The following is a 19,534-nucleotide window of genomic DNA, read 5'->3' as shown; positions in this document are numbered from 1 at the left end:
TTTTTAATCAAAAGCACTTTAACCAAATAAATTGATTTTATAGGTTTTACTTACAAAGCCTCTATCTTAAAAATATTTGTATATTACAGAATAATAAGGTCTGATTTGTATTTCTCAAAAAAATTGCACTTATTGTTTACTAATCACATCAGAAACCATAGTTGATGAAACACTGTCCAGTGCATATATCAATAAGAATTTGAACCTTATAGATATAAAGCATGAATTCTAAAATTTATAAGATTTTCATGTAAAGTGATTTGTGTATGAGAATTATCTTTATAGATACTAAAATTGGTGAACAAAGGGGAACAGTTTTCCTGAAAGTAAATTCCTTTGATACTATAGAATATTAAAAAATGTGAAAAAGCAGTTCCTTTGCAATTTCTCTGTGCTTCATTTGGTTTATGACAGCATTCCAGTGTCTGTAATATCCAACTAGAATCCTTGATGCTATTAAGGTAAATTATGTAAATCACAGAAAATGTCTTGAATGCTAACATTTTCTAATAATCTTACTATGATTTTTCCTTAAACACAACTGAAATTGTAAGGCATTCCTTTCCAAAGATGGTAAAAGAGCCTTACTTAATGCCTACTTCATTGATGAATAGGTCAGCAGGGGTGCTGTTTGACCAAGGCAGCCCAGACCCTTCTTTAGCAGCTAAGAGCCTCACCGCCAGAATGCTCAGACTCCACTGGTGCAGTAAATTAGATTCTCAAATCTCCTACTCCCCCTGGTGTGGTTGTATTACTATTCTGCCACCAGACCACTGTGCAGTAGGTGCCTGTTTCAGGAGATTTTTAAAAAACTCTTTGGGATGCTTCATATCTGAAAGGAGTAAAGTTAATGATTTTTTTTGCCTGCATTGTTGTTTTAAGGAATACTAGTATTAATCATTATGAAAGAGAATATAAAGCACAGCTTATTTTACTTTATTGCCAAGGAGTGGGTTGTTTTTCTTGTTTTCTTTTGTAAAAGAACAGTGTTTACTCCTGCTTTTCTCTTCCTTAAATCAAATGTTAAATTTCTTCAGTGTAACTACCTTGCTTTTGTGAATATATCAGCCCAGCAGTAGGTATTTTTACTGAACTGTAGAAAAATGGAACCATTGCTTAAGGGCGACTTATAAAATACTGCCTCTAGGATAAAAAAAAATAGCATAAATTATGCCTTCAACTTTGGAATAAAAAAATGCATTGGTTCTTTATTCTTGTAGGCAATATGTTATAACTATCTTTCGCAAAGCATAGTATTACTTCTAATAAATATGTCAAATGTATATCTTTTATTTACGTTATTTTTGGAATTGTGTTCAACAAACCCCAGTAAATTTTGACTTGGCAGATTTTTTTGCTTAAAGCACACAAAAAAGGTTTGTATGCATACGTACTTGATTTATACTATTACTATCCAACTGGAATTCTTAATGCTATTAAGGTAAATTATGTAAACACAGAAAATATCTTGAAAGATAACATTTTCTAATAATCTTATTATTAATGCTTTGCTTTAATAGACAAATGCATGCCACAGATAGAGCTTTTTATCTAGATTAGTGAGAGGGTGTTTTATTAACAGGTTAGAGATAAGTTATTTGGAGAAATCTACATTTTGGAATTGTGTGTTACATTTAAAAATACTTTTATAAAAAGATGTTGCTTAAGTGGGTTTCCAATAAGAAAGTGTCTTGATTCCTTGTCAACTTATAACTAATTGTAGTTGTCTGAGGAAACTGGCCCCACTTATCTATACCTTTACATCTTTCAGTAGCTGGTACGGCAGAAAAGTTCTTGTTCTTTCTCTTAGATGAGAGATTAGGTCCCCAGTTCCAAGTCACCTATAGAACAGTTGCTTCTTCACTTTGGCCACTATGAATGGTGATAGAGAATTCTTGAAGTATGCCCTTGTAAGAAAGGGAACTACTAGGTTTACCAGAATTGTCTTATCTATGTCTCTGACTGAAGATGCTCTGTGTACACTGATAACCTTTGAATTCCATTATTTCTAACCACTGTCCTCTAATTCTGGACCCAAATTGTCAGCAGAGCAGTCATGTGCCATATCACACACCCACAACCAAACTATTCCCAAAACCTTTTCCTGTGTCTTTTCTGACTTGCCTAGATTTCAAGTTGGTCATTGATTTATCCTTTACTAAACACATACTTTCTTGCAGACACAATGTAAGGTGCTTTTTAGTTTAGTTAAATGAAGAAAATATCTGTGGACCCCTTGCCTCCAGTCCAGTTAGTTGCTAAACACAATCATTCTATTTCCTGCTAAATAAGAATGTCTAGAGGTTATCCTTTTCATCTCAACTGCCATTACCTTAATAACTTCATTGTTTTTTAGATTATTGCACCATCTTTCTGATTGGTCTTTCTGTCATCAGACATTTTCAAATTTTTCTTCCATACTGTCATCAGAATATATCTTAAAAATAAATTTGGTCTTAATTTTTCTGCTTACACTCTTTAAATAAGTTATATTATCTATGGAACTATTAAATCTGCCAAGCATTTTTTAAGGTCCTTCACAAACTAGCCCTGTTTTCTGCCATGCCGTTGATTTATCCTATTTACAGTTCCTTAAGCTGTTTTCTCTCTGAAAACACACCAAATTTTCTTTGTGTTTTATTGTTGCATGTACTGCTACCCCACCACTGCTGAGCTCTTTCATGTTTTGTGGTCCACCCCTAAATGCCATTTCTTAAGTAAACCTCTTTCCCTTCTCTAGGACATTCATTTATTTATAATCAGATAATTATGTTTATATATCACTAGCAAAGCATTCATATTGTCATTCCAGTTTATTATATATTTGTCTCAAATTTTTGTGGACATAGACCTGTCTCTTCATGTTTGTGTCTCACACAGTTCCTTGAGCATGGGATTCACTCATGAATAAATGACCTCCCATTCTCCTAAGCATGCTGTTACAGTATTTTTGGATACTAAAGGTTTGCAGTCATTTGTGTGGTAAAAAGTTCCAGAGATTAGAGGCACTATCTTTAGTTGCTCTCTATATAAACATACATGCCACTTTTTGTTTATCTGAGAATATTGGAAAACTTAACAATCCACTCCCCACCTTTTTTTTTTAATAAAAATTTCTGTTGATTTAACATTGACAGTTTTGACAGTATTTGCCTGCCTCTTTCATTGCTATACTCATCATGTCTACCACGTGTGTGTAAAAATACCAGTTAAGCTCTTTTGGTATATGCCTTATGCTCGTGAGCTATCCTATCACCTGAACTCAGATCAAATGTGGTGCTTGTTGGGGTATGCACTCACATATTACATACTAAATTATTTTATTTAAATAATTTAAAGTTTTAGGTTGTTGTGCTATTCCTGGACAAGCAGTGTAAGTTATTTTACAAATCAGTTGATGTACATACTAACCCATGAAATTTTAAAAATAATGGGCATGTTAAAAATTAATTACAGTTGTAAATTGATTTCCTTTCTTTGGCAGAAAGAACAGAGTTTATTAGCCCAGGAACAGGTTCACACTGTTTTAACATCAAGCACTTCCAGCTGAAGCTTGTTAGTGACTGCCTCTCAGATTAAGAAAAAAAAAAATCTCTCTGTGGTACATGAACTCCTTTTGTTAAGACATAAATAATCAGCTCATCCCCTACATGGAAGAGAACAAAGAACATAATAGTACACAGAGCAAAGATTAAGCAAATATTGAGTGACCCCATTTAAGATGTAAATTTTAAAATATTCTACATGTAAGAGGTTTTTTTTTTCCTTTGTAGATGCTTCAGTCATGACACAGGAGCTAAACGGGGCTATGTATGTGTGTGTATATATACACACACACACTTTGGTATTTTAATAAAATAAAATCTTTTAATTAGTGTCTCTATGAAAGCTAGGGAAATACTCTTCCTTTTGATAGCATGATGCTTCAGATTTTTAGGAATTTGTTTATTTTTAAGTCAAGAACTAAAACCCGGAATTTTTATTTGGAGGAAAAACATCAATGGAAACATTTGACTAAAGCTTAAAGATGAATTAACTGACTTGTACTACAGCATTTTTTTTTTAACTTTATTGTATTTCCTAGCGCAAAATTAAAATCTTGACTTTGAAAAAGAAAATCTCCCTAGGCTGCTTTTTATTCATTTGAGTTTCATTCATTTGAATTTGGGTGTGACAGAATAGACAAGAAAAGCAGCTGTGAAAACCAGTTTATGCTCCCTAAAATCTGAAAATTATTGGCAAAATAAAATGTCTTTATGGGTAATAGAAATCAAGAAGGAGAGTAATAATTTCCTTACAAAAATTTAAATTTACTTAGATAATTAAAATGACATTTCTTGGAAATGATGCCAATGTTCCAGGAATGACATTTTTACCTTTGCTTAAAAAAAAAATTATAAATGTTTATACTAACTTTAAATTTATCCAAATATTGTATGTTTTATATGATTCATAATCATGAATTTTTTTGTAAATTATTTTCAATCCACAAATATATAAGAAATTTTCTCAGCTATAAAAATAGATGAAATCCTGCCATTTGCAACATGAATGAAGCTAGAGGATGTGCACTTAGAGAAATAAGTCAGACAGAAAAAGACAAATACTGTATGACTTTACTCATATGTGGTATATAGAGAAAACAAACAGATGAATTAAATAAAACAAAAATAAACTTTTCAGACTGTAAAACCATCGGTGGTTTTATTAGGTAAGTCGGGTAAAAGGAGTCAGTTGTATAGTAAAAGACAGAATTGGATTTTCAGTGGTGAACTTAGTGTAGTATATACATATTGATTTTTTAAATAAAGATTTATTTATTTATGCATACAAGAACTGAGGTACAGGCCAGAGGTGTTGGGGGGTGAGAGGATTCACCAGAGACAGAGTGGGGAACAGAACAGGCAGATTGACTGAAATACACTGCTGAAGGGAGCAGCGGGAGGACAGGAGAGGTCTGCTGCGCCATGTGGGTTTCTCGCTGGCCAGGGATTGAACTTGTGCTGTAGTGGCTGCGGGTAGTTTCATAGGGTGCATCTTAACCCCTTGTGCCACCAGGGAGCTCTATACATGTTGATTTTTAATGAAACACACCTGAAGTTTCTTTAATATTATAATGTTACCTAAATATTTTTTTTTTTGCTTTGGGATACCATTTTTATTATCTGATTTTCAGATTTTAAGAAATCCTGGTTTTCCCCAACTAAATTATTTATCTTTTAAGATTAAACCTTAAAAGTAATGATTTTATGTTTGATATATATAACCTGATTTATGAAAAATTAGCATATCATTAGATTAATAATAACATTAGTATTTTGGTTACATCAGACTCCTTACAGCTGATAATTTTGTTCACAGAATTGTTGATTGTTAATTACCTAAGCTATTTATATCCCTGAGGTAGCCCATTGACCTACATTGAGATACTTCTTTATCCTTTTACATTTACCTTTTTTTTTTTTTTTTAAATCTGCAGTGCTTTTTTCTCTGCTGGATTTCTAACCTCCGGCATACTCCTACTGTCCCCTTTCAATGTGGAATGTTTCTGTAGTTAACATATTACTATTCCTATTGTTGCCATCTTCCATAAAGTTTTTCTTCCTCAGGTCCAATAACCTCTCTGATGATGTCTCCTCATCTGGAAAAACAGGTTTATATAGAATTTAACTCATCATGGAGTTGTGACAACTGAAGAAATTAAAGTACCTAGCACAATGTCTTTTCTACAATCTATAGCACAATCAGTTATACTGTCCAGTCCATATGCCACTAATTACCCATGGTCACTAGATCACTATAACTGCCCCTCCCCCCTGCAAGTTTTGCCCATATCCTTTGCTGAATTTTGAGTGAATGCTGGGTTACATTAAGTGTATTATTATTAGTCTTGGCCTTCTAATAGTCAGCAGCACCCCAAGTGAGATATTATTTTGCCTAAATATTTAAATATGTCAAGTATTCTTAAGTGTTTAATTTCAAATTTGTTGCTAACTCTAAAATGTTTTCTCATAAATCTTTATCATGGTATATGTGGTATATTCTTTTTCATTGGGATTTTTGGATTAAATACTTCCACAACATCTGCTTAAGTGCCTCAACATATTAGTTTGTTTCGGGTGACTGACTAGGGACTGATAATGTCAGCGATCCTTTTATAATACATATTTTCTCATCGGTAAAATGAGGCATTGATCTCCAAGGTTTCCAGTCCTGATAGGCTATCTCAAAAGTTTATTTTGTAATTACTTTTACTTTTACTTTGGAGCACTTTTGCATTTAGTAAGTTGAAGTGTACTTGGTTTTTATAGCCCCCAAACAAATGAAACAACAAACATTTGCCTTCAAAAATAATAGAAATAAAAAGAATTTGGGGATATGTAAAACACTCAGGGATTTATAAGTTTTGCTGTAATCCTCCTGTGGTCCAAAAGTGGTAATAAATTGTGTGGCAACTTTGTGTGGCCTTTGTGGGCTCACAGAATGAAACCGGCAAAATAAAAATCCTTGATAAATCCTTGTGGCTGAACCACCCGGGTTTATAGTTATGTGCTTTACAATGGGGAAATCTATAATCTGTAAACTTTCAAAAGCTCATACGACCTCACTCTGGCATTACAATACTGAAATAACATTCTTGAATTTGCCCACTTTAAGCAATCTTAGTTTCTTTAAAATTCCTGTAAGTAGGGTCAGATGGTTTTGTTTCTATGAGTAAATATTTTTTGGTGACTTCATTTTGAGATAAAATTTATTTCAACAGTTTATAAGGTCTTTCTCAAAACACTTTATTTTGTTTGCTTTATCAGTGTACTTATTTATTTTTAAAGATTTATTTATGCATATAAGAACTGGGGTACAGGCCAGTGGTGCGGGGGGTGAGGGGAGAAGAGGACTCACCAGAGACAGAGTAGGGAGCATAACAGGCAGACTGACTGAAATACACTGCTGAGGGGAGCAGCAGGCAAGATAGGAGAGGTCTGCTGGGCCATGTGGGTAGCTCTCTAGCTGGCTGGGGATCTGCATAGGCTGGGATAGCTTCACAGTGCTGTGCTTAACTCCTTGTGCCACCAGGGAGGCCTGGTTTACTTATTTTTTAATTAAACTTTTTTTTGAGGTAATTATAGATTCACATGTAGTTGTAAGAATAATACTGACTCTTCTCTTCCTGTATGTTCTTCACCCAGTGGTGATATTTTGTGAAACTGCAGTACCACTATAGCAACCAGGAAATTGACATTGATGCAATCCACTGATCTTATGCAAATGTCCTACTTTATATATATCATTTTGTGTGTATCTGTTTATATAAAATTTTATCCCATGTGCAGATTTCTCTCTCCACCACCACAGTCAGAAAAACAAACCGGTTCCATCACTACAAGCTCCTCTCCTTTTATAACCACATCCAACTCTCTTCTGCCCAATCCCTGCCTACCACTAATCTCTACCTGCAAAATTTTGTCATTTCAAGAATTTGTATAAATAGAAATATATGGTCTGTGGCTTTTGAGATAGACTTTTTTTTTAACTCAGCATAATTGATCTGAAATTCATCTAAATTTTTGCATGTATCAATAGTACACTCTTTTTTTTTATTTTCCTGTCATATTCCATGATATACTACTTTCAACAACAGTTGAACTGTTCATCTGTTGAACATCTGAATTCTTCCCGGTGTTTTTTAGAATTACGAATAAAGCTACTTATGAACTTTCATATACAGTTATGTGAACAAGCATTTCTCCGGGATAAATGCCCCAGAGTATGATTGCTAAGTTAAATGGTAATTGCATGTTTAGATTTATAAGTAGTATCAATGTTTTCTCACTTCCAGTGAAGTGTGGTAACCATACTTAGGTTCCTTTATATACTACTTTCCAAATATTGCCTTGAGTTTTATATAAATTACAATTTTTAATCAGTATATTTGTGATAACTCATGAGGAGATAGTATATACAATTTAGGCATATGTCTGCTCTTCCCATTGTTCTTTCTTATGCTTTTATCATTTCCTCTGTTTGAAGAACTTCCTTTAGCCATGCTTTAACATTAGGTCTGCAAATGACAAATTGTCTTACTTGAGAATCTTTTTTTTTTCCACTTCATTCATGAAGCATAGTTTTGCCAGATAGAATTCACAGTTTATTTTGACAGGATTCCTATTTATTCTGAAGGAAGGAATAAGCCTACCTAGATAGCTTTCTGGATTGGGTTGTGGGATGCTAGGCCTGTGTCTCCTTGTGTTCTTGGGTGGGTCGTCATAAAACTCTCTGCCTCTGTATTCTTTCAGTCCTGGGTTCCTCAGCAATCTTGTCTTCAGAGTCCTCTTTTGGTTGCCTCTTATGTTATTTCCAGGGTTTATGTTGTATTTAGGAGGGAAGGAGAGCATTTATGAAGACCCATCATCTTAATCTGGACCAGAAGTCCTCCCATATTTTTTCCCTTAATAATCTTTTTTTTAACTTTTATGTGTAGATTCTTTGTTAGTTTTTGTTTATAAAATATGTTCCAGGGTAATTCAAAGCACAGTTACATAGAAGTCTTCTTTAGTAAGTTAGTGTTAAAAAAGTTTTCCGAGGGCCTCCCCGGTGGCACAGCGGTTGAGTGCTGGGTTGCTAAGCTGCCCGCAGCCTCTGCAGCGCTGGTTCGATCCCTGGCCGCCGGGCAAGGGTCCCAAATGGCGCGCAGACCTCTCCTGCCGCCCGCTGCTCCCCTCAGCAGTGTACTTCGTCCGTCTGCCTATTCTGCTGCTGCTCTGGCTCTGGTGAATTCTCTCACCCTCCCGTGTTTCTGACTGTACCCAGTGCTTGTGTAAATAAATAAATAAATCTTTATTTAAAAAAAAGTTTTCCAAATATACAAGTATATTTTACTATTATTATGTAGAGAGCCTTTTCCTAAAAAAAGATTAAATCTTTTTAAGATGTTAAATTTGTTGATTGCAAATATTACATTTGAGTTTTTGGTGGTTCTAGAGTTTAACACTTCTGCATCTGGGACATTCGTAGGAATGACTTTTTCTTGAAGTGATTAATTTATTTTTGAATCCTCAGCTGCTGCAGTGGATGAAAAATACTATTTCCTCCTCTGTCTTATGCATGGACAGGAATATGTACAAAACTGAAACATCACTATGAATCTGGTCCTGTGGTCCTTTACTTCTGCTGTATTCCCACTGATAATACCAAATTATTTAGGCATTAATGCCAACCTGGAGATAAGACTTTAGCATATTGTCAGGACATTTTATTTTTATTTTTTTAAAGATTTATTTATTTATGCATACAAGAGCTGGGGTATAGGCCAGAGATACAGGGGGTGAGAAGACCCGCCAGAGACAGAGTGGGGAACAGAACCGGCAGACTGACTGAAATACACTGCTGAGGGGAGCAGTGGCAAGACAGGAAAGGTCTCCTGCTCCATGTGTGTTGCTCCCTGACCTGCCAGGGATCGAACTGTGCAAAGGCTGTGAACTGCTTCATAGTGTGGTACTTAACCCCTTGTGTCACCAGGGAGGCCCTGTCAGGACATTTTTAATTAGATAAGTAAATATTTTCTAAGATCCCATTCATCTTTGAATGTGCAGTACTTAGAATAAGTTCTTTAGTGTTTCATGGGTATGCAGTTATGCACTGCTTGTTGTGATGTTCTCCTAAACTCCGTTGTTTTGTTCATATGGTAAGGTTATGGTATAAAAAATATCTGAAATTAGTAATTTTTAATTTGAGAAACCACAGTCTGATTTTTCTTCATTTTTTATTTATTTGCTTTTTCTAAGTCATGTCTTCCTCTCCGAGCCCCCAAAATCAGTAATCATATTAATGTTTTGGAAATGTCATTTAACTTCTGTATCTTGAAATGATACTGTGTCCTTTGCACTGTTGATGTAATTAATTTATTTATGGAATTCAGTTCTGGTAGAACTGAAAGTGACTCCCACAGATTATCTGCTCCTACTTTTTGCTTTTAGAGGTTTGTTGTAACATGATGAAAGTAAGGAAACTGTAAGATATATTAAAGTAGTCTTGAAAATCTAATTTAACTAGAATAACAATAAATTTGTTTCTCTATGTAAAAATGTAGAAGAAAGTGTAGCTTACAATTTGGGATAAATAGTTGAATTAAATATGTGAGAGTATTTAAATCTCTTAGAAGTTGTAAGAAATATGTAAGAAAATGCTAGTGGCAAAGTAAAAGGTAATTAATGTCTTTGTCTATATGAAAAGAAAAAGCTACTAAGGAAACCAGGGGTATTGGGCTGTAGTTTTCTTTCTTGTGTGATTTTGATATCAAGGTAATGTAGACCTCATAAAATGTGTTTGGAAGCATTCTGAGGATTCTTTTTTTTTTTTTTTAAAGATTTATCTATTTATGCATACAAGAGGTAGGGTATAGGCCAGAGGTGTGGGGGTTGAGAGGATTCACCAGAGACAGAGTGGGGAACAGAACAGGCAGATTGACTGAAGTACACTGCTGAGGGTAGCAGTGGGCAAGGGCGAGTCAGGAGAGGTCTGCTGCACCATGTGGGTTGCTCCCTGGCCGGCCACGGGATCGAACTTGTGCTGCAGAGGCTGTGGACGGCTTCATAGGTTGTGTCTTAACCTCTTGCGCCACCAGGGAGGCCCCATTCTGAGGATTCTATTTCCTGTCTCTCACCTACCCAGCTATCCAACTCTGGAAAAAGGCCTGTATCTATCTACCACTTCTCACTAGAAATATTTAAACAGAAATTTCATAAAATTCTCTGAGGAGAGATGTGCCTAATTTGTAGTTTTATAGGGTAGCAGTCATGTCATTAATGAAACTATAAAGCTGTCTTCTTAAATCCTTAAAGACTGTTAGTTTTTAAGATGAACTGGGACTTTAAGCATACATACAAATTTGTGTTCAAATTTTAAAGTAGCCATATTCTTTACAGATATTCTTGTAGATTTAGTTACGTATCTTTATCAAAAGATTTATAAAATGTTTCAGAAACTACATCCTGTAATCTCATTAAAACGTTTTCTCATACAAATGCTCTCTTATTTTTAGATTACCTCTCTAGTGACCCTTCAGCTATTGACCCTGGTTGGCCATGACGATCAGCTTAATGGACCAAAATACAAATGCACAGTATCTCTAGACTTCATCAGAGCTGTTGCTAGGTAAGCATAGAATAATTGTTAATGTAAAATATCTGGAATTATGTAAATTATATACTAAATATAAAAATTAATGTTCTTCCTAATTAATGTCATTAGTATTTAAGTGATAAAAGATCAGTTATGTGCCAAAAATAAATTTCACTGTAGAATGAACCCTTTTATCACATTAACAAATGACATAAAATTGGGAGAATTAACAAATATGTCAGATGGCAAATATCAAGATTCTGAAAGTTGTTAACATATGGAATAAATAGCCTCATAGTATCAAAGTGGGACTTAATGGACAGTGAGCTACAGAAATCTCATCTCTACCAAAATAAGATGAGAGAGATCTGGCTTATGTTCTAAGTATTTTAGCTAACTACAAGCTTTAAAAATATCCTGGTTTAGGTAATACTGTTAGAAATACCATGTCTAGTTCATTATGCTATGTTGTTGCCATTGACAGATGAGATCTGGTATACTTTTCTGTATTTGGAATTTTAAGGGGGTTATTGAAGAGGGGCCAGGAGAGGAGTGGTAGGATGTCACATCCCTGATAGAGTAATGGGATGTGAGAGAAAAACCTTAGGAAGGATGTGGTAACTGTCTCAAGTATTTCAGGGGCTGTCTTGTGCAAAATGGCTGAAACTAATTCTGAATAATTCTAGAGCATTAGAAGTTTTAGGAAAGAAAACATATCTGTCAAAATGAGAGTTTTCTAAAAATATAAAAAAAGTTTTCTTCCAAAGAGGTGTATATACTGTTGTGGAAATGTTAAAACATTTATATGAGTGAGTAAATGACCTAATTTCATGGTTGCAGTTAGATAATGATCTGTCAAATCTGTAGTAGAAGAGGTAATGTGTATGTGTAGACTTGTAGGTTGAATAAAACAGTACTTTCCCAACCATTTAAAAGTAAGCGTGAACATACTTACATGTATTTTAAAATTAATGATATTAGGCATGGAATATTATTCAGTCTTAAAGCCGTGTTTGACATGGGTATCGATCTCTAATGAATTTTACAGCTCTAGGTCCCCAAATCCACAGGTTTAGCAGTGTCTACCCTAATGTCTCTTCTGAATTAAAAGTTTTATGATATTATGATGTAGATATTTGAGACATTATGATGACATATAGGCTCTTAAAACATGAAATGAGGGTTTTGAAAATTTGTCATTATGATAAAACTGGGTAAACTTTTATACAGAAGATATTGCAGAAATATTTTTGTAATGTAGGCCTTATGATTGTAAGATAATAACTTTTTAAACATCTAAGGTTCTCTATCAAAGGTAAAACTTTTGATTGAAGCATATTTATTTTAACAGTTTTGTCATTACTTTGAATGTGTTGGCCAACATAATCATGTGCAGGATAGAGATTTGTGAATGCCGAATACAGTGACTATACTGTAAACCAAACTGAATTTGGTTACTTAATCTCCAACATCAGTGATATTAAACACGTCCAGAGAAATAGTATACTTCCATTTACCATCTCAGAAACAGGAGCTGTAGACCTAGGATTTTTCCTTAGAACTTGATAACTCCATAACTTGCTTTGTTATTTTGTTTTCTCTTATTTTCCCCTACTTTCCATGGGCAGTGTCCAGACAGTAAGCACTTATTCCAACTTCTGGCCTCTTCTTCACTACTACCCCCACCTGACTCTGTGCCTGTCTCTCTCTCTTTCTCACATACATACACAACACACAAACACACACACACACACACTGTTATATAGGTCCTATTTTCTTCTGATAATTAACATAGTTTTAATTAATTCAATAATTGGAGTTCATCTTTCTTGCTACAGTGTAAGGACTTATATTGAAACTTAAAGCACAGGCTATATTTGTTATTGATGGCTGCCTCAAAATGCAAACATTATGTAGATACTGAAATTGCTCATGAGATTAAGTGGCTACAGCAGTTATATAAACTTGCATATGCAAGAAAACTAGGAGAAACTGAGGGAAGGGAGGAAGTAATGGTTAAAATTGTCAAATGTTGCTAAGAAATCATAGTCCACCCATTTTAATGACTAAGCAGTCATTTGTAACTTTTATCAGGAGCACATTCAGGGATACAGTGGGGTCGAAGTCAGATTATATGCAGTGCATTTAAGTAGTACTTATAAGGACATTGATGCAGCAAATAGAATGTTCTCCATGCATTTAACACTTACTGTTTTGCCCATTATAATCACTCTGCTAGTTTCTGGGGGGTATAGTGACAAGTATAATGGATCTATGTCATATCCTATAAGCCTATATATTAGGATACTTTGATGTAAAAAGGAAGAGAGAAGACTATGCATACTGAAGGGGTTGTGGAGTTGTGAGAGGATTATTTATTTTTAAAATATGTGAGCATATTTAAATGCTATTGGAATTACTGAGAGAAAAAGAATGATATGAAAGAGAGTAATTTAAAGCATAAAGTCCATAAAAATGCTCTGTGCATGGAATTTAGAAACATGAGTTGACACCCAAGTAGGGAAATCCTATGCATGAATGTAAAACACTAGCATGAATGTAAAACAAAGGTACTTAAATAACAATAAATAAATTTAAAAACGATGTTTTTCTATGTGAAAGAAAAAAATAGAAACCTGAATTGAAAGAAATACCTCTGAATGACAGAGTGAATCCTTTTGTGTTCTAACAAGAAAAAGATGGATTCAGGTGGAGCTGAGTTTGGAGGATTGGTGACAGGAAGTTGAAGGATTTGTGGTCAGTTTTATTTAACTATGGATGAGGAGACAAAATTGAGACTAAAGTTAGAAGTAGTCATTTGAGAGCAATATGGACATTTGAAATAGCTGCCATAGGGAATGGAAGAGGGTGCTGACAAGGAAAACAACTTGCTGGGAGTGTTGAGGACTAGTTGAGGTTCCTCACCTTGAATTTATAGTGACACCAATCTGTGAAACTTGTGATCTTCTCCAGCAGCATTCCATTTGCTAGGTACTGGGACAGTAAAGGGATATAATTGAAATCACATAGGATTGGGGTTTTGCCAAGTGAGTTCAGTGGATGCTAGCAAGTGAGTTTTTAAAGTGACAAACCACAGTGTTCAACTAGGAAGGGATGGAAGGAAGTAAAGCCAGTGTCTGGCATATGTATACTCTGAAAATATTTATAGAACAGTGGAAAGTAAAGGGGTTTGTGAACTGGTTGCCTCAAAGTGTCCAGAGAGTTTAAAGAGATTGGGGATCAAAGGGTAAATTGTCTGAATTGATATTTTTAGAGGTAGATATTCTGAGTGTGATCATTAGAGTAGAAATGGTCATTGGAAGGAGAAAGACAAGTGTGCAGTGAAAGACATTAAGGCTGATACAGATCTTCAGTGGAAGGGAAGACTAACCTGGGTGTTAACATTATTCCATGACTAAGAGATGGTGACAAGGGGGAAAATAGGGTGAATGGATGTCTCAGAGGAGCTGAGCATTTTGACATCAACCCTATCGCATAAGATTGCCTGGGGTACAATAAAGAGTTGAAACTTTGGAAAGAGTTGAAGTGGGGCATAGGTCAGAGCCAAGTTTCTGTTAAGTCTAGAAGAGAGAAAACCATATTGAGGAGGTAGAGAACATAGAGAATTTTATTGCTGAAGAAACAGCAGAAAGGTTTGACCAGAGAAACATTAGGAGACTGATACCAAAAAAAGGAGCACAGAATGTGGGGATAAAGTATGGGAGAAGAGAGACAACAGATGACTGAGTAGTTTATTCAGTATTGTCCTTGTGTCACTCTCAGTGTGAATGATAGTTTCCCATTGCTTTTCCTTCTTAGAGGGAGGACACGTAAGATGACTTGAGCTTGCAATTTGAAGTTGTAATTTCAAGTTGTCAGAACCAAAAAAAAAAAGAATTCAAACTTACCACTTACCACACAAGTAAAAGGAAGTAAATTGGTATCTCAGGAGAAAAAAATATTTTGGTGTAGTAAAGGAATCAACAAGGTGAAATATAAAGATAATGGCAAAAATCACATCCTTAGATATATGATATTTTATTAACTTGTAGTAAAGTATTTTAAATTTTGACTTAAGAATTACTCCTAGGCAGATTGCCACCATGCTACTATTTATGTTCTATTTCTTTCTAGATACTTACTTTAGAAAATAATTGATTTGGATTTCATGAGAGATTTCCTATAGTAAGTAAAAGCTACCCAAAGTCCTAAAATATTACTCTAAATTGCATCTAAAATCTTGAAAAGTTAAAGAACATAAAAGCATGTATTCATGCAAACTACATAACTCATAAATTAAAACTTTCTTTAAAGTAAATTATCCTCCAAGTCCTTTTAAGCCCAAAATTATTTTTGGCTTGTGTAATAGAATTTTATAATGATATAAAATCATTGGCTGTTATTCTATCAAATTTTCCCATATCTTAGAATAATAAATGTGGGCCTCCCTGGTGGCACAAGGGGTTAAGCACTGCACTGTGAAGCACTCCGCAGCCTCTGCAGCACGAGTTCGATCCCTGGCCGGCCAGGGAGCAACCCACATGATGCAGCAGACCTCTCCTGACTCGTCTCCTGCTCCCCTCAGCAGTGTACTTTGGTAAATCTGCCTATTCTGGTCCCCACTGTGTCTAGTGAATCCTCTCACCCCCTGCACCTCTGGCCTATACCCCAGCTCTTGTATGCATAAATAAAAAATCTTTTGAAAAAAGAATAATAAATGTGGGAATCTATTGGTAAGTCACCTATTTATGTTGTGGGGTGGACAGATGATAGAAAAATATAGTCATTCTTCTTGGGCAGTAAATGTTTCTTAAATAATCTTACATGTCAATTTCTTTTTTTTTAAAAAAAGATTTATTTATGCATATAGGAACTGGGGTACAGGCCAGAGGTTCACCAGAGACAGAGTGGGGAACAGAACAGGCAGAGTGACTGAAATACACTGCTGAGGGGAGCAGCAGGCGAGCCAGGAGAGGTCTGCTGTGCCATGTGGGTACCTCCCTGGCTGGGGTTCGAACTCATGGTGCAGTGGCTGCGGACAGCTTCATAGGTTGCGTCTTAACCCCTTATGCCTCCAGGGAGGCCCTACATGTCAGTTTCTGATTAATTTTTTTTAAGATCTTTTATCTTAACCATATTATTCAACTAAGGTGAGTGCTTCTTAGTGGCAAAGCAGAGAAATGAAATGTAATGAAACTTTGTAAATGAATACATTTAAATTGCTTTGTGGGTTTTTTTTTTTAAAGATTTATTTATACAAGAACTGGGGTACAGGCCAGAGGTGCGGGAGGGTGAGAGAATTCACCAGAAACAGAGCAGGGAGCAGAACAGGCAGAAGGACTGAAAACACTGCTGAGGGGAGCAGTGGGAGAGTTAGGAGAGGTCTGTTGCGCCATGTGGGTATCTCCCTTGTTGGCTGGGAATCAAATCCGTGCTGCAGAGGTTGCGGACAGCTTCATGGTGCTGCGCTCAACCCGCCGCGCCACCAGGGAGGCCCTGCTTTGTGTTTTTAAGCCTAGTCATTCTTTTGGTTAAAGATAAATTTATAGTGCAAACTATGCTTACACCAATGGATAACTGAAAAAAATGGAGTCCTACCATTAACAAATCACAGTATTTTCATTTGTTTGTGTTCTCTTCTAGTACCCATCCATTATAGAACACTTCTCCTTAGCTGTCACAGCATAGTTGTAATTCTCTGTTCTCCTTCCCCTTTATATTTTACTTATATATTCGTATTTATCATTTTGTATGAATATAATCTACCTAGTGATATCTTCTAATCCCATGATGTTGTAACTTAAAAAAAATAGAACTTAATATTGAGTGCACTTGACCTTGTCATTTTGATTTTTAACCTTAAAACCCAAAGTAATTGTAGGGAACTGAGCCTGGAGAGATGTGCAAATTCTACTTCCCTTTTTGCCTGTGCTTAAAAAGGTACTCCAGAAAAGTCTTTTCAACCAGTATTGTGTTTATATGTTAGCAGTACCCTATTGCTTCTGACTCTGTTGGGGGTTCTAGAGCTGAAAGAAAGAAAAAAATTAAATAGGTTTACATGTGTTTAGACCTTTTGTGTGTTTAGGCCTAAAATAATACATTTCTTAAAAATTTAGTAACTATTTTTCATTGTTTTATAACTGCTAATATAATGGGATGAATTTGGCAGTGTTCCTATACCATTTGGATGAGTTTAGTTTTTTTCAGAGAGGAGCTATTGTAATAAAAAAGGTATTCTTCAGTCCAATACTAGGTATCATAATAGCTATAGCATCTCATTTGAACTATTTTTAAATGTTTTCATCAGCAGTATCTGTAGTTCCCCATTCCAAATTAAAAAAAAAAATATTTGATATGTCAGTCATTTCCTTTGAAACTTTTTTTAGAAAGTGTATTACAAAATGATAGACAAAAACATTAATTGATGATGGTTTAATAAATAAGAGCATGCAATTAGTGAATCTTTAAAAGGCTGTTCTCACATGGATGATTATTTTTGCAGAATTGAATACTTAAGGCTTTAATTTTATACTTATTGCTAGATCATTATATCTAATTATTTTGACCATTTATTCAAATAATAAACCTCCGAGTCTGAATATTTATAGTGAAGAATGAGATTGAAGAAAGGGAAGTAATTATATGTCTCTCTCTCACTGCTATTTTATTCTGCCTGCCATCAGAGTACAAAAATATACATTCACATAGTCTCTTGTATCGTATTCTTGGATCATACAAATTTAGTTACAATACATACACAGGCCAACCAGTGTTAAAAACTGAAAAGAATGAAAACTACAGATGAGCTATGCATTATGTAATGATAAAACAGGTGTTTTGAAAGATAAACAATGTTCAAAAGCAGAGAAGATTTAAATACTTTTGCATCTCTAATTACTTTATTCTGGTTATTAGACCAAAAAAATAGCTTGCAGATGAAATTCAAACTTTCTTAGTTTAATTGAAAAACAGAATGTTGAATAATTCTAACTTTGTTTCCTTGTTTTTAGAAAAACAAACCATGTATTGGTGGGGGGAAGAAACTTTTCAAAGAAACTCTTTTCCTAGTGACATTAAAAAAAAAAATAGTTAGCAGTCCCATCTTGGTGCTTTTGATAGCATTTTATCATTTGTTAGCATTAGTTGTGAATTTTGCTTGTGCTTTCCAGGATCATACATACAAAACTGAGCAGTCTAGGGGGTGAGGATGCTAACATATTATTATTTGTTTTTGTTTATAGGACGGTGAACTTTGACATAATAAAATACTTGTATGATTTCTTGTGAAAACAAGCTTCAAAGCCATATGGACACTGTGACAATGACTAAGCCAAGCTGTGTTCATCCAACTACTTAGCTGGCCAGGGAAAGGAGTTCTTTGGCTCTATTGGATTTGTCCAGACAGGTGCTGGCCCAGCATGGAACCTGATGAAAATGCTCTGATTGGTCTGGGTGGATGTGAGCAGAAGACTATTTACCAGGGACCCTGGAGTATTTGGAAGCAACGTGTTAATTATAAACAGCAGGGTTTGAGCACAATCTGTTCTACTCTTAATGATGTTATCTTAACACTGAAATTGCCTGAAACCCATTTACTTAGGACTACATTTTGCTCTGTGAACTATCCCCTGCGCTTTGAACATGCCAGAAGCCCTTGTATATAAGTCCAGTCTTTTCACTTCCTCTCCACAGGATCCATACAGTTGTTTGCCAAGTCAGATTTTCCTAAGGCCACAGTTTTAAAAGATGATAGATGTAAAATAATATTGAAGTTTTTTTTTTTTATTGTTTGAAAGATGACCTTTATAAATACTTAAGAAAACGAAAAACAAATAGAGAAGACATTTTTAAAAAATATAGAAATTCCAGGTTAATGTTGAAGAGCAATAATACCAGTATGTGTGTCTATTTTGGGAGCCCCTAAACTCTTACATTGAAGTCTTCCCGAATTATTAAAGGCTTCATTTTTTGCGTGTAACAGAGTAAGTCTATGATGGTCTCATTGTAGATCTCCATGTAAGACACATGTAAGAGAAATTCCCTATCAGGAAACTTCTTAATTTTTTGGAAAATGTCATGAATCGCCCTGGGTATTACACCCAAATATTCTTTTGACCCCATCATAGTGTAAGTTTTTCCTGAAGCAGTCTGCTCATAGGCAAAGATAGTACCATTGTAGCCTTGGATAGCAGAGTCTATGATCGGTACTGCTATTTCTTCATACACGTTTTTAGTAGTTTCATTACTATGAAAGACACGATCAAAATTGAAGGATTTACTCCCATCAACTTGATAAATAGCATTATTGTCAGTTTTCCAGTAAACTTGGGTCTCTTCTCCAAGGGCTTCTTCTCTGCTGTTGAGTGGCCTCACCCGCACGCACACCAGCCACAGCCCCCTCCTCCGCCATCCCGCC

At 35.1% G+C, this 19,534-nt stretch overlaps 1 protein-coding gene across 1 annotated transcript in view; it reads left to right on the top strand.

The window, feature by feature from the left end:
* The window catches only part of ORC5 (origin recognition complex subunit 5), a 58,212-nt gene extending 39,314 nt beyond the window's left edge, over positions 1 to 18,898 (top strand). The window contains exons 13-14 of the mRNA XM_037511296.1: positions 11,039 to 11,151; positions 18,360 to 18,898. Coding sequence (XP_037367193.1) covers positions 11,039 to 11,151; positions 18,360 to 18,405 — 159 coding nt within the window. The 3' untranslated portion in view covers positions 18,406 to 18,898. The remainder of the gene's footprint in view (positions 1 to 11,038; positions 11,152 to 18,359) is intronic.
* Positions 18,899 to 19,534: the final 636 nt, after the last annotated feature.

The sequence above is a fragment of the Talpa occidentalis genome, unplaced genomic scaffold (genome assembly GCF_014898055.3).
Source record: "Talpa occidentalis isolate TD23 unplaced genomic scaffold, MPIMG_talOcc4v2.1, whole genome shotgun sequence".
In the NCBI taxonomy this organism is placed as follows: Eukaryota; Metazoa; Chordata; class Mammalia; order Eulipotyphla; family Talpidae; genus Talpa; species Talpa occidentalis.
The sequence above is the reverse complement of the archived record's forward strand: the minus strand, read 5'-3'. Positions and strand labels throughout refer to the sequence as shown.